Below are 21,145 nucleotides of genomic sequence, written 5' to 3'. Positions count from 1 at the left end.
TAAAAATTATAAGCTACAAATATTTTTATACCAGCTCCACTCTATAGCCAGAAACTCTGAAAGTTTGATCTGATATAAAGGGAATGTTTCTGGTTTGAAGGGCTTACTTGTGTCAGAGCTATACCTACATTTCTAGTTTTCTTTCACTCTGAGTCAAATTTAGTCCAAAATGATTCCTGTACTTTTATCCAACAGGCATTAGCAGCTGATTAACGCAATGAGGGAGGGGGGGATGAAGATGGCATTCTTCTAGACAATAAGCAATACTGAGCTAACTTCAGATTTATTGCTATGGTTGCTTTTTAAAGTTGAGTTTTATTTAATAAGCTTTTAAAACTATTTCTGGAACCATCTTCAGGTTTTCTAGTTTTAAACCAAACTTGACTTCTGAAATATATCTCTTTTCTCATGGGCTTCTGCAACTCTCAACTTCTTTCTTTTGTAACTTTTTGAGTTCAAATTATGTTTTCTTTCTTCTTAATTATAACCGTCAGTGACAATGTTAGGTTTCTGTTTTTAATATATTTCCTTCAAGTTTTTTAGTATTTTGGTTATTCAATAGGTCTGTGATCTGTAAAGTGCTGAACTTCTCAAAAAGTATTTTTTGAGAGAGTTCTCCTTACTTAAAACAGATCACATTAAATATTCATACTATATCCTACAGGGACGTTATATTATCCTGAGCAACTTTACTTCAGCCTCAGTTAACTAACAACCTCAGTTAGCCAGAGCTTTTCAGTACTTAACTGTTACTTACTACATTTAGCTCTAAACCTTACCAATGAAGCGATAATATAGGAGTTAAAAAGAAATTATTTAGGCAGGTAGCGAGGGTACTAGAGTCCTCAGTAAGTCTTTTTCTTTTCTTTTCTTACTCTTCTTTTTTTTTTGGAGACATTGTCTGGCTCTATCATCCAGGCTGGAGTACAGTGGTGCAATCTTGGCTCACTGCAACCTCTCCCTCCCGGATTCAAGCGATTCTCCTGCTTCAGCCTCCCCAGTAGCTGGAATTACAGGTGCTTGCCGCCACGCCCGGCTAAAGTTTTGTATTTTTAGTAGAGATGGGGTTTCACCATGTTGGGCAGGCTGGTCTTGAACTCCTGACCTCATGTGATCCGCCCACCTCGGCCTCCCAAAGTGCTGAGATTACAGATGTGAGCCACGGTGCCCAGCCAGGCTTTTTCTTTTAATTGAAAACAGCCTCCAAACCATTTCTTTTCTAGCAAAAAGCAGCCTGAAAAGCTGAGCTGCAAGAATAAATAAGCAAGCTGGAAGTTCGCATAGATGAATGCCCGCAGCTGTACTAAAAGCCAGATCCACCCAATATAGCGATTTCCCCTCCCTTTTCTTTGTAGCCATGTGTGGGGGGTGTCGTTGTGCCGGCCAGGTAAAGCCACATGTGTGGGTGTCACGGCGCCAGCCAGGCAGAGGTCATATTTGCATAATACAAGATTAGGGTGAGAGGGTCATTTTCTTCGTGGGCTGTGTTAATGGCACACCGGTCAAACCAGTCCCCTGGGCCCTATATAAATCAGACACAGCCTCCTCAAGCATCCCTATATAAACTACTGCTTCCCATCACAAGCAGGGATTTTTCCTTTCAGAGCCTTCCTACCTCTCTACGGTGAGCTGTTCTCTTCTTTCCTGCCTGTTACACTTTCCGCTCCTTACCCCGCTCCGTGTTTGTGTCTGTGTCCTTAACCTTCTTGTCACGAGATGACGAACCTTGGGTATGTCCCCAGACAATGAAGCCGCTTCAGCAACTCAACCTTTGAAATAGTATGGAAATAAGATATGCATGACTAGAACTTTCATCTGTGCGCACACAGCTACTAAGTAACGAAACATTTCACCAGGAGATTACACTATCCCCGTTCTTTCGTTTATTTAACAAAGATGTTTACTTAATGCCAGACAATGTTCTGAGCACCTGGGAAACAGCAATGGACAATGCAGATTTGGTGCCCGTCCTCATTTTCAAGTCCTCAGCATCTGCTTCCTGTATCACAATGACGTCCAACTGACTTCCTGCATTAGTCCTGCCCACTTCCATCCAGCCCATCCTGCTACCAGAGAGAAAGCACAAGTCCAGTCATGTCACTGCCCTGTTGCTAACATGTCAATTGGCAACTCTGCTTTACCTACAGAATACAATCCAAAATACTTAATACAGCACAAAGTGTCTGTAATCTCCCTACTTGTCCAGCCTTATCTTTTACTCACCTATCCCTTCCCCATGCCCTCAACTTCCTCCCTACTTCCTTAAAGGGTCGTGCAAATTTATGCCACTGTGTCCTTATTTATGCTGCTCCCTCTGAATAGAATTTATCACATCTCCATAGAGGTGGGAAACATCTACTCATCCTCAAGATTTAACTTGAATCTCATCTTTCCTTAGCTTTTTTTTTTTTTTTTTTTGAGGCGGAGTCTTGCAGTGTTGCCCGGCCTGGAGTGCAGTGGCACGATCTCAGCTCACTGCAACTTCCGCCTCCCAGGTTCACGCCATTCTCCTGCCTCAGCCTTCCAAGTAGCTGGGATTGATTACAGGCACCTGCCACCGTGGCTGGCTAATTTTTATATTTGTAGTAGAGATGGGGTTTCACCATGTTGGCCAGGCTGGTCTCGATCTCCTGACCTCGTCGTGATCCACCCGCCTTGGCCTCCCAAAGTGCTGGGATTACAGGCATGAGCCACCGCGCACCCTCAGGGCTTATTCTTTATTCATATCTCCTTGCCCCAACACAGAGCCTTGGAATGAATAAATGAATGAATGAATGACAACGTGAGATAAGGGAGTATATTTCTACTCTGGACTCCAGTACTCAGCTATACTCTGTTAATTTCAGTCAATTTATTTCTCTTTTCTAAGTGTGAGTTTCTTCCCCTGTTAAATCAAGAAGTTTATCAGGTTCCTTCCAACCGTAATGTCATTTGACCTGGAGGTTATACTCTCTCATTCATTGTGAGATGAGTTAAATAGAATGCGATAACTACAGCAGCCACCAGAAGGCAGCAGAAGCTTAACCTTGGAATTTAGATCGTGATACTGCGTTTATCTAAAAGGCAAAACTAAAAAGCATGTTTAATTAAAAATGACTACATTTACATAGTATATTTAAATACTATATATAAATATTATAATTATATCTAGTGCAGTGAAGTGTTCATACTGGAGGAAGCAGAGAATTGAGGTGGGCTGAGGAGTCCCCATATTCCCTCCAGTTTATACTCTAGTCTAGGGGAAGTGCAAATTTCATAGAATTTGATAGACCAGTGAGTGTTGAAAATGTATTTCTTGTACTCACTTTTGTTTTCTGTCTGGGGTTTAGGGCGTGAGAATGGTGGTAGTGGCAATGGTGGTGATAGTGATGGAAGCGGTGATTGTGGTAACAAACAGAATTCACCAGTTAGATGTGCCCATAATGCAAGTTCAACTCCAAAGTATGAATTTATTTCTGCTCAGTTGAGAGTAGAAATCCAAAGTTCACATTTTCACCATTGAAAATTTCCCCTGAACACAAAACAAGGTAATAGAGGCAAAGTCACATGTTTGCAAAGCATAAACCCTTCAAATTCAGCCCTTATACAAAGGAGCTGTAGTATTTACCCCAAGCTAAACCATCTACTTCAGAAGGACATAATGTGATTAAACAAAAACAGTTTTAAAATACACGTGGCATGAGACCCCTAATGGCACAGGAGTCTTTATTTATGTATTTTAATGTCCAAGCACCTTCTCCTTGCCTCTTCTCAGGCAATAAGATGACCAGGGCCAGGTTTTTCTTCTATTATTTTTCATTAGCCATTTTTATTGATACTTTACCACATACCAGGTCTCATGCTGGGTGCCAAAGGTATAAGGATGAACAGGAATGAATAAGTAGGACATGGCCTGTACCCCCAGGAGTTTAGATTACGGTGCCATGATAGAGAATACAGCGTGAGGGTTTAGGATGCTGCTTTCATAAAGAGATCCTAATACCTCCTTTTCAGGGGCACCTACATCCATTATATTTTAGCACAGAAAAATTCACATATGCCTGGGCACAGTGGCTCACGCCTGTAATCCCAGCACTTTGGGAGACCAAGGTGGGCATATCACCTGAGGTCAGGAATTTGAGACCAGCCTGGCCAACGTGGTGAAACCCCACCTCTACTAAAAATACAAAAAATTAGCTGGACGTGGTGGCGTGTGCCTGTAATCCCAGCTACTTGGGAGGCTGACGCAGGAGAATCTGAACCTGGGGGAGCGAAGGTTGCAGTGAGCCGAGATCGTGCCATTGCACTCCACGTGGGCAAAAAGAGCGAAACTCTGTGTCAGAAAAAGAAAAATTCACACACATGATTTTAAAATCCAGTAGCAGATGTGTTCCTAATGGAAAGTGAATGTGTCTGATCCCACCTGTGCGCATCTCCGCTCTCTCAGTCATTTCTGCTTTTAGTGTTTTGCATATCTAAATAAGATGCTTCTATTTCTTGATGTATAAGCTTTAGCAGTTATCTATTAATTTTTTGTATTGATACATGAAGATTTAGCTCATCTTCGCTAGCCCTCTTTCTCACTTCTTCCCATGTAGTTATATCTCTTTTGTCAGTACAATTATTGAACACCTTTTTCATTTTAATTAATATGCATGAGCTTCTAGTGTTGTCCCATCAGTTGTATATAAAATATCTTGCCTCCCACTTTGTAAGATGAAGATGTTAGTGCCATAATTCTTTCTTCTACCTCCTTCCCATCTCCAAAATTCTCCTATATTTTTCTTTGCCAGGGTTGATAATATTTATTTGGTAACCAAAATAAAGACCTCTGTTCTTTACCTATAACTTGATTCTATAAGTTGAAAACAAGGAAACATTTTAATTACGTATACATAATAACATCTTTCTTTTTTTTTTTTTCTTCTTTTTTTTTTTTTGAGATGGAGTCTCATTGTGTCTCCCAGGCTGGAGTGCAGTGGCACAATCTTGGCTCACTGCAACCTCCACCTCCTGGGTTCAAGCGATTCTCCTGCTTCAGCCTCCCGAACAGCTGGGATTACAGGCGCCCACCACCACACCCAGATAATTTTTTGTTTTTTTAGTAGAGACAGGGTTTTGCCATGTTGGCCAGGCTGGTCTTCAACTCTTGACTTCAGGTGATCTGCCCCTCAGCCCCCCAAAGTGCTGGGATTACAGGTATGAGCCACCATGCCCAGCCAACATCTTTCTATATAGCCCCAATGTCTCCCTTTTGTACCACAAAGGAAAATTGATTTTCTCTCCTTTTTGAATACCTAATTCTCAAAGTCAGGGCACATTTTACTTTGTTTCATTTTGGACAAATGTTCAACTTCCTTGAACATTTTTTCCTTAGAATTCCTGATTGGGTTTCTCTTTTCTTTCCTTGCTATATAAAGAAACATGTCTTTTTCATCATATTCCTAATCACTTCCCAGCTTCTTCCACATTCTGTCTATTGCTTGGAATCTATTCCGTTTTTAGTTCTTGAGCCTACTGACTTCCTAATAGGGATTCATTGCGGCATATATGAACCACGACTTTCCCATGCAGTCTTATTGTTGCTGTCCTTCTCTGTGTAGGAGTATTCCTTTGCATACTCAGACACTGCTTCAGTGCTTCCTTGGGTTGGATCCACATTTTCCTGGATTCCACTTACTCTTCTGACAGTCTGTCAGCTTACTCCATCTATACAACTCCACCCACACACTAGTGTTCTAGTAAATAAAATCCCATTCTTCATTGACTTCCCTCACTAACCCAGGACAGCTTAGAAAGAACTGGCATGCAACACTGTCACTTAATGTTCTATACTGACTTACTTTTCTTCCAGTGTGTGCTCTGTATTTAAAAACAAGTTGTCTCAGTTGGGTGTGGTGGCTCATGCCTGTAATCCCAGCACTCTGGGAGACTGAGGCGGGCGGATCACTTGAGGCCAGGAGTTCATGACCAGCAACATGGCGAAACCCCATTTCTACAAAAAATATAAAAATTAGCTTGGCATGGTGGCGCACGCCTGTAATCCCAGCTACTCTGGAGGCTGAAGCAGGAGACTCACTTGAACCAGGGAGGCAGAGGTTGCAGTGAGCCAAGATTGCACCACTGCACTCCAGCCTGGGTGACAGTGAGACTCTGTCTCAAAAAGAAAAAAACGAAAACAAAAACATGTCTCATCCTCTATGAACCCTTCTTAGGTATACTGGTTTCAAGGACACCAGGTAGACTTCTACCACCAACATTTTTTTGTGTGCTATGAACTATTTAATGTTTGTGTAACATTTGGTGATTGCTGTTAGAAAGAATAGAGATGTATATGCTGTCAGAATAGCCAAAATTAAGCCACTTTCCCTGACTGTTCAGAGAGTAGAGACACGGGACTTACGTTACCAGAGAGAAATTAATGAAAGATAATTTTTTTTTTTCAAACGGAGTCTCGCTCTGTCACCCAGGCTGGAGTACAGTGGCTCAATCTCAGCTCACTCCGTTTCCTGGGTTCACGTCGTTCTCCTGCCTCAGCCTCCCGAGTAGCTGGGACTACAGGCGCCCGTCACCATGCCCGGCTAATTTTTTGTATTTTTAGTAGAGACAGGGGTTCACCGTGTTAGCCAGGATAGTCTCGATCTCCTGACCTCGTGATCCACCTGCCTCAGCCTCCCAAAGTGCTGGGATTACAGGTGTGAGCCACCGCGCCGGGCTAAAAGATCAATTTTTTTAAGGGGTTCTCTTTTCCCGTCCCCAAATTACATTGTACAGCTAGAATCTTGGAAATGCCTTTGCTCTCTTGACAAAGGTCCTTCCTAACGCATTTTCCTCCACAGGCCCTCAGATCCTGATGATTGCAGTCTTCACCCTCACCGGAGCTGTGGTGCTGCTCCTGCTTGTCGCTCTTCTGATGCTCAGGTACAGTCGCCTCTATCATGCCTGTGCTGGGTATCCAGAGAGGCAAGGAGGGAAAGCAGGAGAGGCCTGTTGTCTGCTGCTGATGATGAATATTCACAAAGAGGCCTGTAGACTGGCCTAAGATAGTGAAGACATTCTGCATCAAAGACTATGTGAAGGGCCGAATATTATTGAGTGAATAGATTAGGGCTTTGGAGCCAGAGATGCCTGAACTCAAATCCCAGTTCTTTGAGTTACTAGTTCTGCGGTCTTAAGCATGTTACTTAGTGACTTAAATAGGTAACTTAGCTTCAATTTCTTCATCTGAGCTGTTGGAAGGATTAGAAATGGAACGTGTATACAAACTACCATATAATAAGCATATATAGATTAAAATAGTTATTTTTATTATGTTGGTATATCATGGGAGACATCAAACGCATTACATTGCATGCTGTTTAGGCTGGGGGAGGTTTTAGAAACAATTTATTCCAAATCTCCTATTTTAGCCTGAGGAGAGAGAGCCCAGAAACTCAAATGGCTTCTCTAGAATCTTATCACCAGGTGGTGGGTGGGGCCAGAACTAGAACTCAAGCCTTCTCACCATCAGTTCCAAGATTTTTCGGCTCAACTTGGATCTACCAAATGCCTAGCCAGAGACCTTGTGTGTACTAAGAAATATTTGTTGAATACATAAATGAGTGAGTAAATACCACACTACCTCCTAATCTGCATATGTTAAATGCCAAACTTATAATACCCTATTATACTACCAGGTTCACTTGCATTTCCTAGCTAAACAAGACAACAGTTTTATCTGTGTATTATACACTTTGGTCTGTGTGTCATTATTCTTTCTCTTGTGAATGTCCAGCCTACCATACAATGGTTGATGTTTTCTCCAGAAAAGGAAGTAGACTATTTTCTTCAATCTGACAACAGTGCTTGGCTCCTGTAACTGTGTTGCTCAGAAATATAGGTGATGGTCTACAGTGTGTGGTGACCATTACCATTTAGTGAAGAGTGAGAAGAAACCAAAACTTCCCCCCAAAAGCAAGTCTAAATGGGAATCAGTTTAAAATAGGGGTAAATCACAAGATCAAAGATAATAACGGGTGTTTCTCATTGTCTCTAAACATAGGAGGCAGAGATAGGGCTTCCTAATGGCCAGTGCAATGCTATGCCCATGAGGGGGCCTGGCAGACAGGTGGTACACATGCAGTTTGCCATTACAACGGCCTATGCAAGAAAACTAGCAAACCATTTAAGAAATCCCCTAATTCAGTATGAATGACAGTTGGCTTTGCTGAGTCCCAAGAGTCTCCTGGGGTACAGAGGTGACAGCCCAAGAGCCTTTAAGGTCTTGATATTCATCCTACTTGCCTCCAGGTCTTAGGGTCAGTAATATGCTATTTTATATGCATTTACTCGAAGAATACTCAGACTTAGATGGAAGCATATGAAGAGAATAATCATTTCTGCTTAGGGGACATTAAGGAAGGCATGGCCTTGAGAAGGTGAGTATGAGTTTGTCAAATAACCAAAAAGCAAAGGCAAACTAGGGACAAAACAGGTCAATGAATATCAGTTCCAGAAACAAATACAAGCAAGAACTTATAATATGACAAAGATGACAGTATGTGTCAGCTAAGAAATGATGTTGGTGGCCGGACACGGTGGCTCACGCCTGTAATCCCAGCATTTTGGAAGGCCGAGGTAGGCAAATCAGGAGGTCAGGAGTTCGAGAACAGCCTGGCCAACGTGGTAAAACCCTGTTGGTAAAAATCTCCTAAAAATACAAAAAATAAGCTGGGCATGGTGGCAGGCACCTGTAATCTCAGCTTCTTGGGAGGCTGAGGCAGGAGAATCTTGAACACAGGAGGCAGAAGTTGCAGTGAGCCGAGATCTCACCACTGCACTCCAGCCTGGGCGACAGAGCGAGACTCCATCTCAAAAAAAAGAAAAAAGAAATGATGTTGGTAAAGTAGGCTTTCCACATGTAAAAAGCAAAATTAAAACAGGTAACTTAGCTTCAATTTCTTCATCTGAGCTGTTGTAGGGATTAGAAATGAAACATGCACACAAACTACCATATAATAAGCATTATATAAATGAAAATAGTTATTTTTATTATGTTGTATCATGTTATATTTTATTATTATTATATATTTAAAAGAATACACAAAGACATAGTTTACTCTATATGGAGTTTTAAATGTTAAAGCATAGTTTATATGGAGTTTTAAATGTTTGATTATGTGAAAATCAAACTTCAAAACTTAGAATAAATTAATAAAAATGAGTTTTTAAAATTAAAATTATTTTTATTTTTTTGAGACTGAGTCTCACTCTTGTCACTCAGGCTGGAGTGCAGTGGCGCCATCTTGGCTCACTGCAACCTCTGCCTCCTGGGTTCAAGCAATTCTCGTGCCTTGGCCTCAGTGGTAGCTGCAGTTACAGGCGTGCACCACCACACCTGGCTAACTTTTGTATTTTTAGTGGAGACGGGGTTTCACCATGTTGGCCAGGCTGGACTCAACTCTTGACCTCAAGTGATCCACCCACCTTGGCCTCCCAAAGTGCTGGATTGTAGGTGTGAGCCACTGTGCCTGTCCAATAAAAATGACTTTATGATGTCACATTAGGAAAGTACTTCTCAGTCAAGATAAAAAAGGAGAAGTCAAAGAAAAAATACATAAATATGACCATAATAAAAATCAAAACTTTCTGGAAAACAAAGTTAAAAGAAGTAATAAACTACGAAAAGGTATTTGAAAAACAAAAGGACAAAGGATTTATTTCTCAAAATATATTAAGAACATATGTAAGTTAACAAGCTTAAGAAAAAGATACACAGTAGGGAAAAATGAGCAAAATTATAAATACATAATTCTATATAATTCTGAGTCTATATATTCTACTAAATAGCTAGAAAATATTTGAAAGGATAATCTCACTAGTAATCAAGAAAATGCAAAGTAAAGCAATAATGAAACACTGCTTCGCTTACATCACAAAGGTTAAAAAAAAGTTTATCGATACCAAATGTTGACAAGAATATAGAAGATGGGAATTCTCAAGATAAGAAGGTAAATTAATTGATAACCACTGCTTTGGGAAGCAATTTGGTGATATCTGTAAAGTTGAAAGTGTACATCCGGGCCGGGCGCGGTGGCTCAAGCCTGTAATCCCAGCACTTTGGGAGGCCGAGATGGGCGGATCACGAGGTCAGGAGATCAAGACCATCCTGGCTAACACGGTGAAACCCCATCTCTACTAAAAAAAGAATACAAAAAATTAGCCGGGCGAGGTGGCGGGCGCCTATAGTCCCAGCTACTCGGGAGGCTGAGGCAGGAGAATGGTGTGAACCCGGGAGGCGGAGCTTGCAGTGAGCTGAGATCCGGCCACTGCACTCCAGCCTGGGCGACAGAGCGAGACTCCGTCTCAAAAAAAAAATAATAAAATAAAAAAAAGAAAGTGTACATCCTCTATAGCCCAAGAATTCTGCCTCATCTATACCCAGTCTCCCCAGCCTTTTGGCACCAGGGACTGGTTTCGTGGAAAACAATTTTTGGGGGTGGGGGAGTTTCGGGTTGTAACTGCTCCACCTCAGATCATCAGGCATTAGATTCTCATAAGGATAAGGAGTGCACAACCTGGATCCCTCCCATGTGCAGTTCTCAATAGGGTTCACGCTCCTATGAGAATCTAACGCCACTGCTGATGTGACAGGAGGCAGAGCTCAGGTGGTAATGCTGACCTCTCACCTCCGGCTGTGCAGCTTAGTTCCTAACAGGCCATGGACCAGTACCAGTCCACGGCCCAGGGGTTGGGGGCCTAATCCCCAACCTACACTATCTGGGGACCGATACTATCTGAAGGAAACTATACATTCTTAACATTTTGTAGTTGAGATAGGTGTTGTTACATTTTCTCTGTACTTTTCCATTTTCTTTAAACATATTTTTTGAAAAGGCACAGATGGGTAAGAGGAACTGGCTTATTTAGGGATCTGGTGTATTCTCTGGTGGTTTAAAAATTAACATTTTTGCCTGTCAGCGTTACCAACTTTACATTTGTTTCCTATATTTTTTCCTAACTCCTTCTATGTCATCAGTTTAAATCCTTTACTATCGTGAACGACTGCCTTAGTGAAAAACCTGGGAAAGTGAAGCGAAAAGAAAAGAAAGACTAGGAAACAGGGGTCCCCAGTCGCCAGTCCATGGCCTGTTAGGAACCGACCGCACAGCAGGAGGTGAGCAGTGGGTGAGCGAGCATTACGTCCTGAGCAACCCTTCCTGTCAGATCAGTCAGGGCATTAGATTCTCATAGGAGCGTGAACCCTATCGTGAACTGCGCATGCGGGGGATCTACGTTGCATGCTCCTATGAGAATCTAATGCCTGATCTGAGGTGGAACAGTCTCATCCTGAAACCACCCCCTGCTACCTCCATGGAAACACTGTCTTCCAGGAAACCAGTCTCTGGTGTCAAAAAGGTTGAGGGCCACTGCTATGAAAGCCCATCAGAAACCCTTGCAGGTCCACTGGCAGTGAGCACTTTTCAGTTTGGAGAACATGGTGTTCTGTCATTGGGCTGCCTTCCCCCACGCACATCTACTTGAGCATACCAGGGTTCTAAACTTCTCCCAGTCTTCAGAAGCTGAATGGCGTGGATACTAAGAAAAACATATTGACCGGCTTTATTCCTTTCACAGAAAATATAAAAAAGATTATGAACTTCGTCAGAAAAAATGGTCCCACATTCCTCCTGAAAATATCTTTCCTCTGGAGACCAATGAGACCAATCACGTTAGCCTGAAGGTAAAGCCTACCTTACTTGTTGAAGAATGGGCGCAATTTGCCAGGTATTTGACAAGACTTAGCATTGCAGGATATGTGCCAAGTAGGGATAGTTGTTCTAGAAAGCAAGACTTAGATGCTTTCTAATTTTCAACTCTCTGCCTTCCCCTTGTTTCTCCATTCTCCTACATGTCAGCTAGTTAATCCAGTGAGCACTCCCTGGAGGCTGAGATATGGTGTGTTCTCATTCTCTGCATCTGACCCAGAAGAGAAATACACATAAAGGGAATTTGCCATGGAAGGGATGTAGGAATGGGCAGAGCATTTGAGTTCCCCTAAACCTTGGATGCTAATCTATCCATACTAAGGACCTATGACTTGTCTTACTCATTCCTGAAGAAAGACGCCTCCTCTGCTTATATTTGCTCACATTCACCTTCAACCAGGAAATAGCAGCAGCCAATAATAACTTACTCCATTTAGCACAGTCAATGCAGGACCTGTGCTGTCTCATCTACTCCTCCTACTCCAGGAACCCAAAATTAAGCTTTATCATCATAATTTTGCTGATGAGGAAACTGAAGGACAAAAGATTAAGAAACAGTGCAGGGACACATGCAACTAATGAGTAAGATTACTGTAAGTAATAATAGCTAACACTTACTGAGCACTTATAATGCACCACATGCATTAACCCATTTCATCTTCTCCTGAGCACTGTGAAGTAGCAGGGCGGAAATTCCAGGAACACAGCTACAATTTAAACCCAGTCTGTCTAACTGCAAAGCCTGAGATTGTAACACATTCCATATACCATATAATTATCCCAGCTTTTATACCAAAGCATATTAAGAGAATATGGAGACCCAAGACCTCCACAGATGGGAATTCGTGGACTCCTTCAGACTAGGGCCAAACTGATAGTGTGGTGTGATTTGAGATGCTTCCTTGCTTAAAATCAGCAGGAATATAATTGCATTTGGTCTAAGTTTGTCTCTGGAACCTCTCTACCAGCTCTTGACCCTCCTCCCCAAGTCCTGCGTGCTGCCCTCTAATGGCTCCGATCCCCTCATATCTATCCAAGGACCAGGTCTTCCCTTCTTTCAGAAATATGACATGCTCCAATGTGACCCTCCTCCTGCTGAACCTCCAACAGAAAAATTCTATTCACAAAGAATTTTTGTGAAAATTCTACCCACAAAGACCAATCTGTCTCAGCTAAGTGTCAGGATGAAATCAATTTAACAGTAATTCACAGTCAGGTATAAACAACCTTAAGACTACTGAATTTCCAAAGAGAGAATTTGTTGACCTAAATGACAAACTGGAAGTACCTAGTGTTAAAAGAAAAACTCTGGACAGATGAAATATAATTTATTTGAGCAAAAAGTGATTCATGAATTGTGTTGCACTCAAAACCAAAAGAGGTTCAGAAAGCTCCACCCCGCAGCATGGGCAGTGAGCTTTCATAGGTTGTACAAGGAAGTAAAGTCCACAAATAACTTGATTGGTTACAGCTAGGCATTTGCTTTATTTGGGCATGGTCTGTTCAGTTAGCTGCCTGTGATTGGCTGAAATCGAGCCATTTGTTACAAAAATAGACTCCCAGATCAGTTTTCAGTTTGCCTATATACTAAGTTAGGTCTGCCATTTATAGGAACTCATAATACAAAGACAGTCTCATGCCAGTGGTCTCCTGTCTATTTAATATAACACTAGGAAGAGGAGAGGGGACTTTCAGAAGGAGCGTGTGCACCTCTGTCAATGCACAGCATCCGATGGGCTCCCACACGCGCCACCTCTGCACAAGTCCAGCCTTGGTGTCATTCCTCAAGCACCCCCCCACTGCCTCAAAACCCCATATTTCATATTTTCTCTTTTGGAGTAAGCCCAAAACATGTGTCTCTGTATGTTTTCTTAAAATCTAAATATTCCTAGAAGTATAATTCATCTATTTCTTGTCAGTTTCTGTACAAAATGTGTATGAGTACAGATTTTATTCGTTCATCAGAATGAATGAGTCATCTGGCTAAGGAAATAAGTCTTTGGGACAGTAAACTCAAAGGAGGGAAGAGATACGGAGTTTCTGGAATAATTAGCCTTTTCTTGTGCCAGATCGATGATGACAAAAGACGAGATACAATCCAGAGACTACGACAGTGCAAATACGACAAAAAGGTGACGTCTCCCACTTCTCTGAACTCTCCACTGGGGTATGCTCGGGGCTTTCTGACCCCTCGTTGCCCCGGCCCCTGATGTCAGTATCACAATGATGGGAGTGCCCAGTCTGTTCCCAAGGGCTGTTCTTAGAGCTTCACAGGGGTGGCCAGGGCCCTGCTTCTAGGGTTACAAAACTCACAATCCTGGGGAAAATGGAAGACAAATAGAATGTTGGGGAAGGGTGGAGTCTAGGCAGAAAAATGAAATATAAAAGATATTCAGAGTAGTCGAGGGCAACCCTAGTATTATATTTTGGCTCATTGCTGAGAAATACAACAATCTCATATGAGAGATTTGCATCTTATTTCCATCCTTCCTTCTTCCCTGCCTCCCTTCTGCCTGCCTTCCTTCCATTTAGTCATTCTTAAAGAAACATTCAAGACTGAACTTACCATATCCCAGGTACTAGGCACCAGGGATACAAACATCAATCACGGCCCGGCATAATGGCTCATGTCTGTAATCCCAGGACTTTGGGAGGCTGAGGCGGGTGGATCATTTAAGGCCAGGAGTTTGAGACCAGCCTGGCCAATATGGCGAAACCCCGTTTCTCCTGAAAATACAAAAATTAGCTGGGGACATGGTGATGCATGCCTGTAGTCCCAGCTACTGGGAAGGCTGAGGCATGAGAATTGCTTGAACCCGGGAGGCGGAGGTTGAAGTGAACCGAGATTGCACCACTGCACTCCAACCTAGGCAACAGAGCAAGGCTCTGTCTTTAAAAAAAAAAAAAAAAAATCAATCAAATACTGTCACTGCTCTCAAAAGTTTACAGTCTAGTGAGACACACAAACTGTTATAATATGCATGTAACAAGTTACACCACAACAGTGTCTCCTAAATTTCATTGATTTTTGCAGCGAGTGATTCTCAAAGATCTCAAGCACAATGATGGTAATTTCACTGAAAAACAGAAGATAGAATTGAACAAGGTATGTAGCCCTTACTTCAAACTCTTGAGAAATAACTTCACTCCATTTCTTCTAATCACTGAGGTTGTTCGTGGAGTAAGAGGCTGACAGAGAAGCCCTCAGGCCAAGAAATGGTGACTATATTTCTTGTTGAAAATTCTACGAAGAGATATTGGAAAGTGAGGTCAATGGCGTAAAAAATTCTGGAAATCTACTAGTCTTTCCTAGAAAGTGGACCTGATACTATTTGAAAGTAAAGTTTGTACTCAAGGCCTCTTACTAACAAAGGAAAGGTTGTTGAATGAGATTAATGTAATGTGTGATAAGCAATGGGTACTGACATTCAATTTGTTAAGAGCAACACATCTTCTCAAAGATCTGAAAGAAAACACATTTTATTGGCATATTAATTTTTACTTTGGCACCCTGTTCTGCCTAATTTGCTTTGTAAACAAACATGTTCTTCTAGTTGCTTCAGATTGACTATTACAACCTGACCAAGTTCTATGGCACCGTGAAACTTGATACCATGATCTTCGGGGTGATAGAATACTGTGAGAGAGGATCCCTCCGGGTAAGAAACCATGGTCATTTCCAATGTTCTAATTATATAAAAATATTCAGCAGGACTTTAAATAAAAATATTTATCGAGTAAAATAATATTAAAGAGTGATCATGGAGAGTTGGTGGGGTCACAAGCTTTCCAGACTTTCCGAGATTTTTTCAATCAGTCTTATTATGTTTTTATAAACAAGCCAAAAAAAATTTCAGGAAAAAGATAATAGATTTAGGGAGGGGAGTAAACAGAGAATGGAAGTGGAAAAAATGAGTGATTACCTCCAAATACATTTTATTTTACATGAATACTTGCTTTTGTGTTAAAAGAGAAAAGGATAATCATTATGATAGCACCAAATAAGCATTAGAAGACTTGGTCATCATTCTTGGTTCTGCTGCTGTCCAAATTATTACTCCACTCTTGGACTAAGGATCATCCAGGAGTTGCCAGATGAGGTCAGGTATTTGGACTGAGCAAGTCCAACGCAAACAGAGAAACTAAGAAAAAAAGCGAGAATATTAGCTTTCACACTATGCAGTATAAACTCAAATCTACCCTCCAAGAAAAAATCGTAGCCCTAAATGTTACTATTTCTTTTAAAAATTCTTTCATGCTTGTTATTCTGACATCTGAGGGCTCTTCTCTGTATTAATCCCTATGAAATGTAACAGTGGTATAAGGAAAAAGTGACACATTAAGCCATTAACTATATTTAGCACTTTGAGAATTCATTTGCTGTACAGCAGAAGGGAAAGCAAGCCCATGAGGGACTAGCGTAATGGAATGTGGTAGAGAAATCTTGAGCAGGCAGCTGGCCAGGAGAATTAAGATCAAAGAGGAAAATGGTGCTAAGGTAGAAGTTCTTAAAAAATAATAAACAAGGCTGGGCACCGTGGCTCACACCTGTAATCCCAGCACTTTGTGAGGCCGAGGCAGGCGGATCATGAGGTCAGGAGATCGAGACCATCTTGGCCAACACGGTGAAACCCCGTCTCTACTAAAAATACAAAAATTAGCTGGGCGTGGTGGTGCGTGCCTGTAATTACAGCTACTTAGGAGGCTGAGGCAGAAGAATTGCTTGAACCAGGGAGTCAGAGGTTGCAGTGAGCCGAGATTGTGCCACTGCACTCCAGCCTGGCAACAGAGTGAGACTCCGTTTCAAAAAAATAATAATAAAATAAATAATAACAATAATAATTTAAGTATCCAATGCAAAATTTAGAAGAATAACTATAACATAAGGAAAGGAAGCTATTAAATATCAATCATTATAAATCAAATAAAATAGGATAGGATTTTAAAATGCACTTGCAACTTAAAAAACAAAATTATTAAAACACACAAGCCTTTCACTTCTAGATATTATTTTTAAAACAAACATGTAAAGACACAAAATCGAGAATAAAAAAGCAGTGAAAAGATGTTTTAATTGTGGAAGAATACTTTACGACTATTAAATTATAATCTTTAAAAAGGGAAACTTTCAGAAGCGATATAATCATGAAATCTGTTTCCAAAAAAAAATTTAATTAGACCAATTCTGAATCAGTTTCAGGCAATAATAAGCCATGTGAAACCCTTTGACCAGGCTCTATTAATTAGTATTCTAAAATTTCTGTCTCATTGAAATTAAATGAGAGTGTGGTCTAGACCTCATGTGAAAAGTATTTCTAATTCTGAAAGACCTGAAATAGTTATTGTTATTCCTAGAAATGTGTATTTATTTGATCAGGTATCAATTAAAATGATCACTTTCATCATCCATTAAAACACTCGTGGTTTTTCTCCTATGACCTTTTGATTTGGTACATTATAATAATATTGTTCCATTCATAGAATTAACCATATCCAATTGTTTGTGTTATGCTTTTTGTATATACAACTGGCTTAGCATTTCTTTTATTTTATTATGTTTTTTCCTCTGCATTCACAACTACAGTTAGCCTTTGGTCAGATTTTAGTTTCAATCTCATGCTAACTTTGTTCAATGTTAAATGAATTTGGAGTATGTTCATGTTTTTGTTTAACTGGAAAATAGTTTTTATATAGATAATGAGAATTACTTTTACTGAACTTCAACATTAGAAGAATTAAGCTGACTTTGGTATTCTCTCTATGGGAATTATCATTTCTTCTATGGCTATTAATGTAATATTGTGATATAGTAAGAAATATATTTTGTCTTCATTCTTGGTTCCTAAAACCCGTTGTTACTGGGTGGTGGGGGTGAGAAAAGCTCTTTTGTTATTTATAATAACCTCCTTTCAAACATACCTGAGTTATGCTACTTAAGATAAGATAGCCATGGAAGATTTCTCTGGCAAGATGACGTTAGAGTAAGACCTGCATGAAATGAAGCTGTGAAACCATAGCTCAGGGAAGAGGATACCAGATTTAATATTTGCAACCTGTTCTCAACAAGGAAAACAACAATTAAACGGTGATATGCCAGAGAATTCCCAGACCTCATTTCAGAAATATTCTTAGGCTCCCCCATAATAACAACTCCTGTAGAGTTAGAAATAAAACAATACTTTCTTAACATTGCAAAGACTGTCTATCATAAAATAACAACTGACTTCATCTCTATTAATGCAAAGACTCCCTAGCCGCACCCTTTACTACTGTTAGTTAACTTCTGAAAGTTCTAACCAAAGCACTAATGCATGAAACAGAAATAAGATACACGGTTATTGGAAGGTGTCCAGATAAATAACAAACAGAGAGTGGCTCTCTGAAAGAAAGATGTTTATTTGGAAAAGAACACTGTCATGGGAATACATATGCCATCATAAATTATGTGCATATTCAGAGAGATAAAGGAAGACAAAGGATTTTAAGGGGAAAAAAAAACAAAGAGGATTACATAATTGTTGTGTTACAAAGATCACTAGCAAGGATGATGCCAGTCAGAGGTTGGACAGGCAGATGTTGAGCAGATGTCCTTGTATAAGTATTTTTTGTGTGTGAGGTTGCGATGGCCTTTGTGGAAGGTTGAGGTTTCTGTGGAGTCTTTTGTGATAGTTTTTGTTATGAAGTACACAAGCATGACAACTCTGTTTTTCATGGCCTTTTCTAGCTGTATGTGTCAGGATTTTTTCAACATTTGCGATTCCATTCTGATTTTGACAACTTTCACAAAAGCAATAGATTTTTTTTTTTTTTTTTAAATTTAAAGATGAGGCCAGGTGCGGTGGCTCATGCCTGTGATCCCAGCACTTTAGGAGTCAGAGGCCGGGGTGGGGGGGGCGCAGGACACGAAGTCAGGAGTTCAAGACTAGCCTGGCCAACACAGTGAAACCTCGTCTCCACTAAAAATACAAAAAATTAGTGGGGCATAATGGTGGCCACCTGTAATCCCAACTACTTGGAAGGTTGAGGTAGGAGAATTGCTTGAACCCAGGAGGTGGAGGTTGCAATGAGCCGAGATCCCACCATTGCACTTCAGCCTGGGCAACAGTGCGAGTCTTCATCTCAAATAAATAAATAAATATAAAGATATGATTGTTTACCTAGAAAATGCAAAAGCCTCAAATACTAAAGATTATAAGAAATTTATATGATGACCAGAAACAAAATAAGTATATAGAAAATAATTTACATATATAATGTGTATATCATGTAATTGGTCAGAAAATACAACTCAAAAAATCCTCCTTAATATTTTTAACAAAAATATTTATTTGAAAATACTCAACATGAAATGCAAAGAATCAGTTAAGAACACTGAAAGTTTTCTAAGACATTAAATAAATCTTAACAGAACTTAGTCAAGTTCTTAGGAATCAATGATGTGCTGGAACTGGCTGGTACTAGCTCAGAGCTGACTGTTAAGTTATTCAAGAATTTGCCAGTCAGTGTTAAAGTTCTGGAAGCTGAAATCATTCAGGGTGGAAATATTTCACATCGTACTCAGCAAGCATATTACAAATCAGGGCTGTTGCTAACAGACAGCCAGTTTACCGACACCCTATACCGACAAATTCACATTGAAAATGTATGAATTCTTCTGAAAACAACGAACTTGCAATCGAAGGCAAAGACTTTTCTTAATTAACAGAGATCATCAGAAATACATATATATACACGCACACATATATATGAGCAATAATAACCAGAACAGTTTTGAAAAAGAGAATGAAGAAGCCACTTACTAGAAAGTTATTATAATCAAGGCAGTGTAGTGACAGCTCATGAACAAGCAAATGATTTATGGAAGAAAAACATATGGGCCAGGAATACCATTAAGTATATGACAAATATAACTAAAGAAGGGTAATTTTAAAAATGGGTGCTGACAGTATAAAATATAACAAAATAATAACCACGATCCCTTAATAAAGCAATTTATCATCTAAAAATAAATAAATAAATAAAAAATAAAAATGGGTGCTGAGATAATAGGACCTTTCCATTCTCTTTTCCACAAAAGGTTCTTTTCCCTTGCTGTTACCTCTTCCCAAAACTCTTGGCTCCCTATTTCATTTGATCTCAGCTCAACAGCCATTTCCTGAAGGAAGCCATATTTAATCTTTATAACAAACCCCAGATTTTAGGGGTCAAATTCCCAGATTTTAGGCAATTTTTCATCGCACTTATCACAGTGATAATTTTATGTTTATTGGTCTGATTGTTTTATGAATGTCAGTTTCCTTCACCAGACTGTGCACACTTCAACAGGTCCCTTATAATCCCAGCACTAACACAGTCCCTGCTCTAGAGATAACACTCAATAATTTTAAAAAACAAATATGCAGGTCACCTATTAAAATTGCTCAGAAAAAACATATAAATCTGCATATACATTACGATCCCACTTTTATAATATTTATTACATATACTTTCCATATCTACATTAAAGAAAACTAGAAGAAAATACCAAAATGAGAATAAATTAGATGGTGCAAATTAGCCATAATTTTATATACTTCCTTTTTATATTGTATAATTTTTTTCACATTTTGTATAGTAAACATGTATTCCTTTTATCATCAAAACAGAATAATATGCTTTTTACAATTTGGCAGATGAGAACAGGGTAGGATGGGTGAATGGTGAGCTAAAGGGAGAGAAGGCATAGAAAAGAATCTGTCTGCCCATGACTCCCCTCCATCAGCTTGGCCTGGTACCCACAGCCCAACCAGCCTTACCTGAAATGATTAAGGACTTCAGACCCCTCCTTGGAAATTCTTGGTACGGTGCCTGAGTTAAAATTAAAAATCAAATTGGGCTTTTTCCTAAAATAAGAAACTATTGCTATCAGTTAGAGTCCTTTTTAAAGTTCTACCGTGAAGAACAGTTACGTATTAGCTTAATTAAAATCCTGCAACTTTGTAAAACCATCATCATATTAAAATAGTGACTTGAAAATTCCAGGTATAGGCGGGGTGCGGTGGCTTGCGCCTGTAATCCCAGCACTTCGGGAGGCTGAGGCAGGCAGATTGCTTGAGGCCAGGAGTTCGAGATCAGCCTGGCCAATGTAGTGAAACCCCGTCTCTACTAAAAATACAAAAATTAGCTGGGCATAGTGGCATGCACCTGTAATCTCAGCTACTCAGGAGGTAAAGGCAGGAGAATCGCTTGAACCCTGGGGGCAGAGGTTGCAATGAGCTGAGATTGTGCCACTGCACACCAGCCTGGGCCACAGAGCAAGATTCTGTCTCAAAAACAAACAAAAAAGAAAAAAAAGAAAAAAAAAATCCCAGGTCATACAATTCACAAAAAAATCCAAGATCTCTCTTATTGAGAGAGGACTTAGTAAACTCTAAAAAAAA

At 40.2% G+C, this 21,145-nt stretch overlaps 1 protein-coding gene across 1 annotated transcript in view; it reads left to right on the top strand.

Annotated features, from left to right (window-relative positions):
• GUCY2C (guanylate cyclase 2C) overlaps positions 1-21,145 on the top strand; it is an 81,709-nt gene that overhangs the window by 28,884 nt on the left and 31,680 nt on the right. Inside the window, exons 11-15 of the mRNA XM_001089601.5 lie at positions 6,819-6,900; positions 11,596-11,701; positions 13,796-13,858; positions 14,761-14,832; positions 15,281-15,385. Coding sequence (XP_001089601.1) covers positions 6,819-6,900; positions 11,596-11,701; positions 13,796-13,858; positions 14,761-14,832; positions 15,281-15,385 — 428 coding nt within the window. The remainder of the gene's footprint in view (positions 1-6,818; positions 6,901-11,595; positions 11,702-13,795; positions 13,859-14,760; positions 14,833-15,280; positions 15,386-21,145) is intronic.

The sequence above is a fragment of the Macaca mulatta genome, chromosome 11 (assembly GCF_049350105.2).
Source record: "Macaca mulatta isolate MMU2019108-1 chromosome 11, T2T-MMU8v2.0, whole genome shotgun sequence".
In the NCBI taxonomy this organism is placed as follows: Eukaryota; Metazoa; Chordata; class Mammalia; order Primates; family Cercopithecidae; genus Macaca; species Macaca mulatta.
Note: the sequence above shows the minus strand (reverse complement) of the source record. Positions and strands in the feature narration are given on the sequence as shown.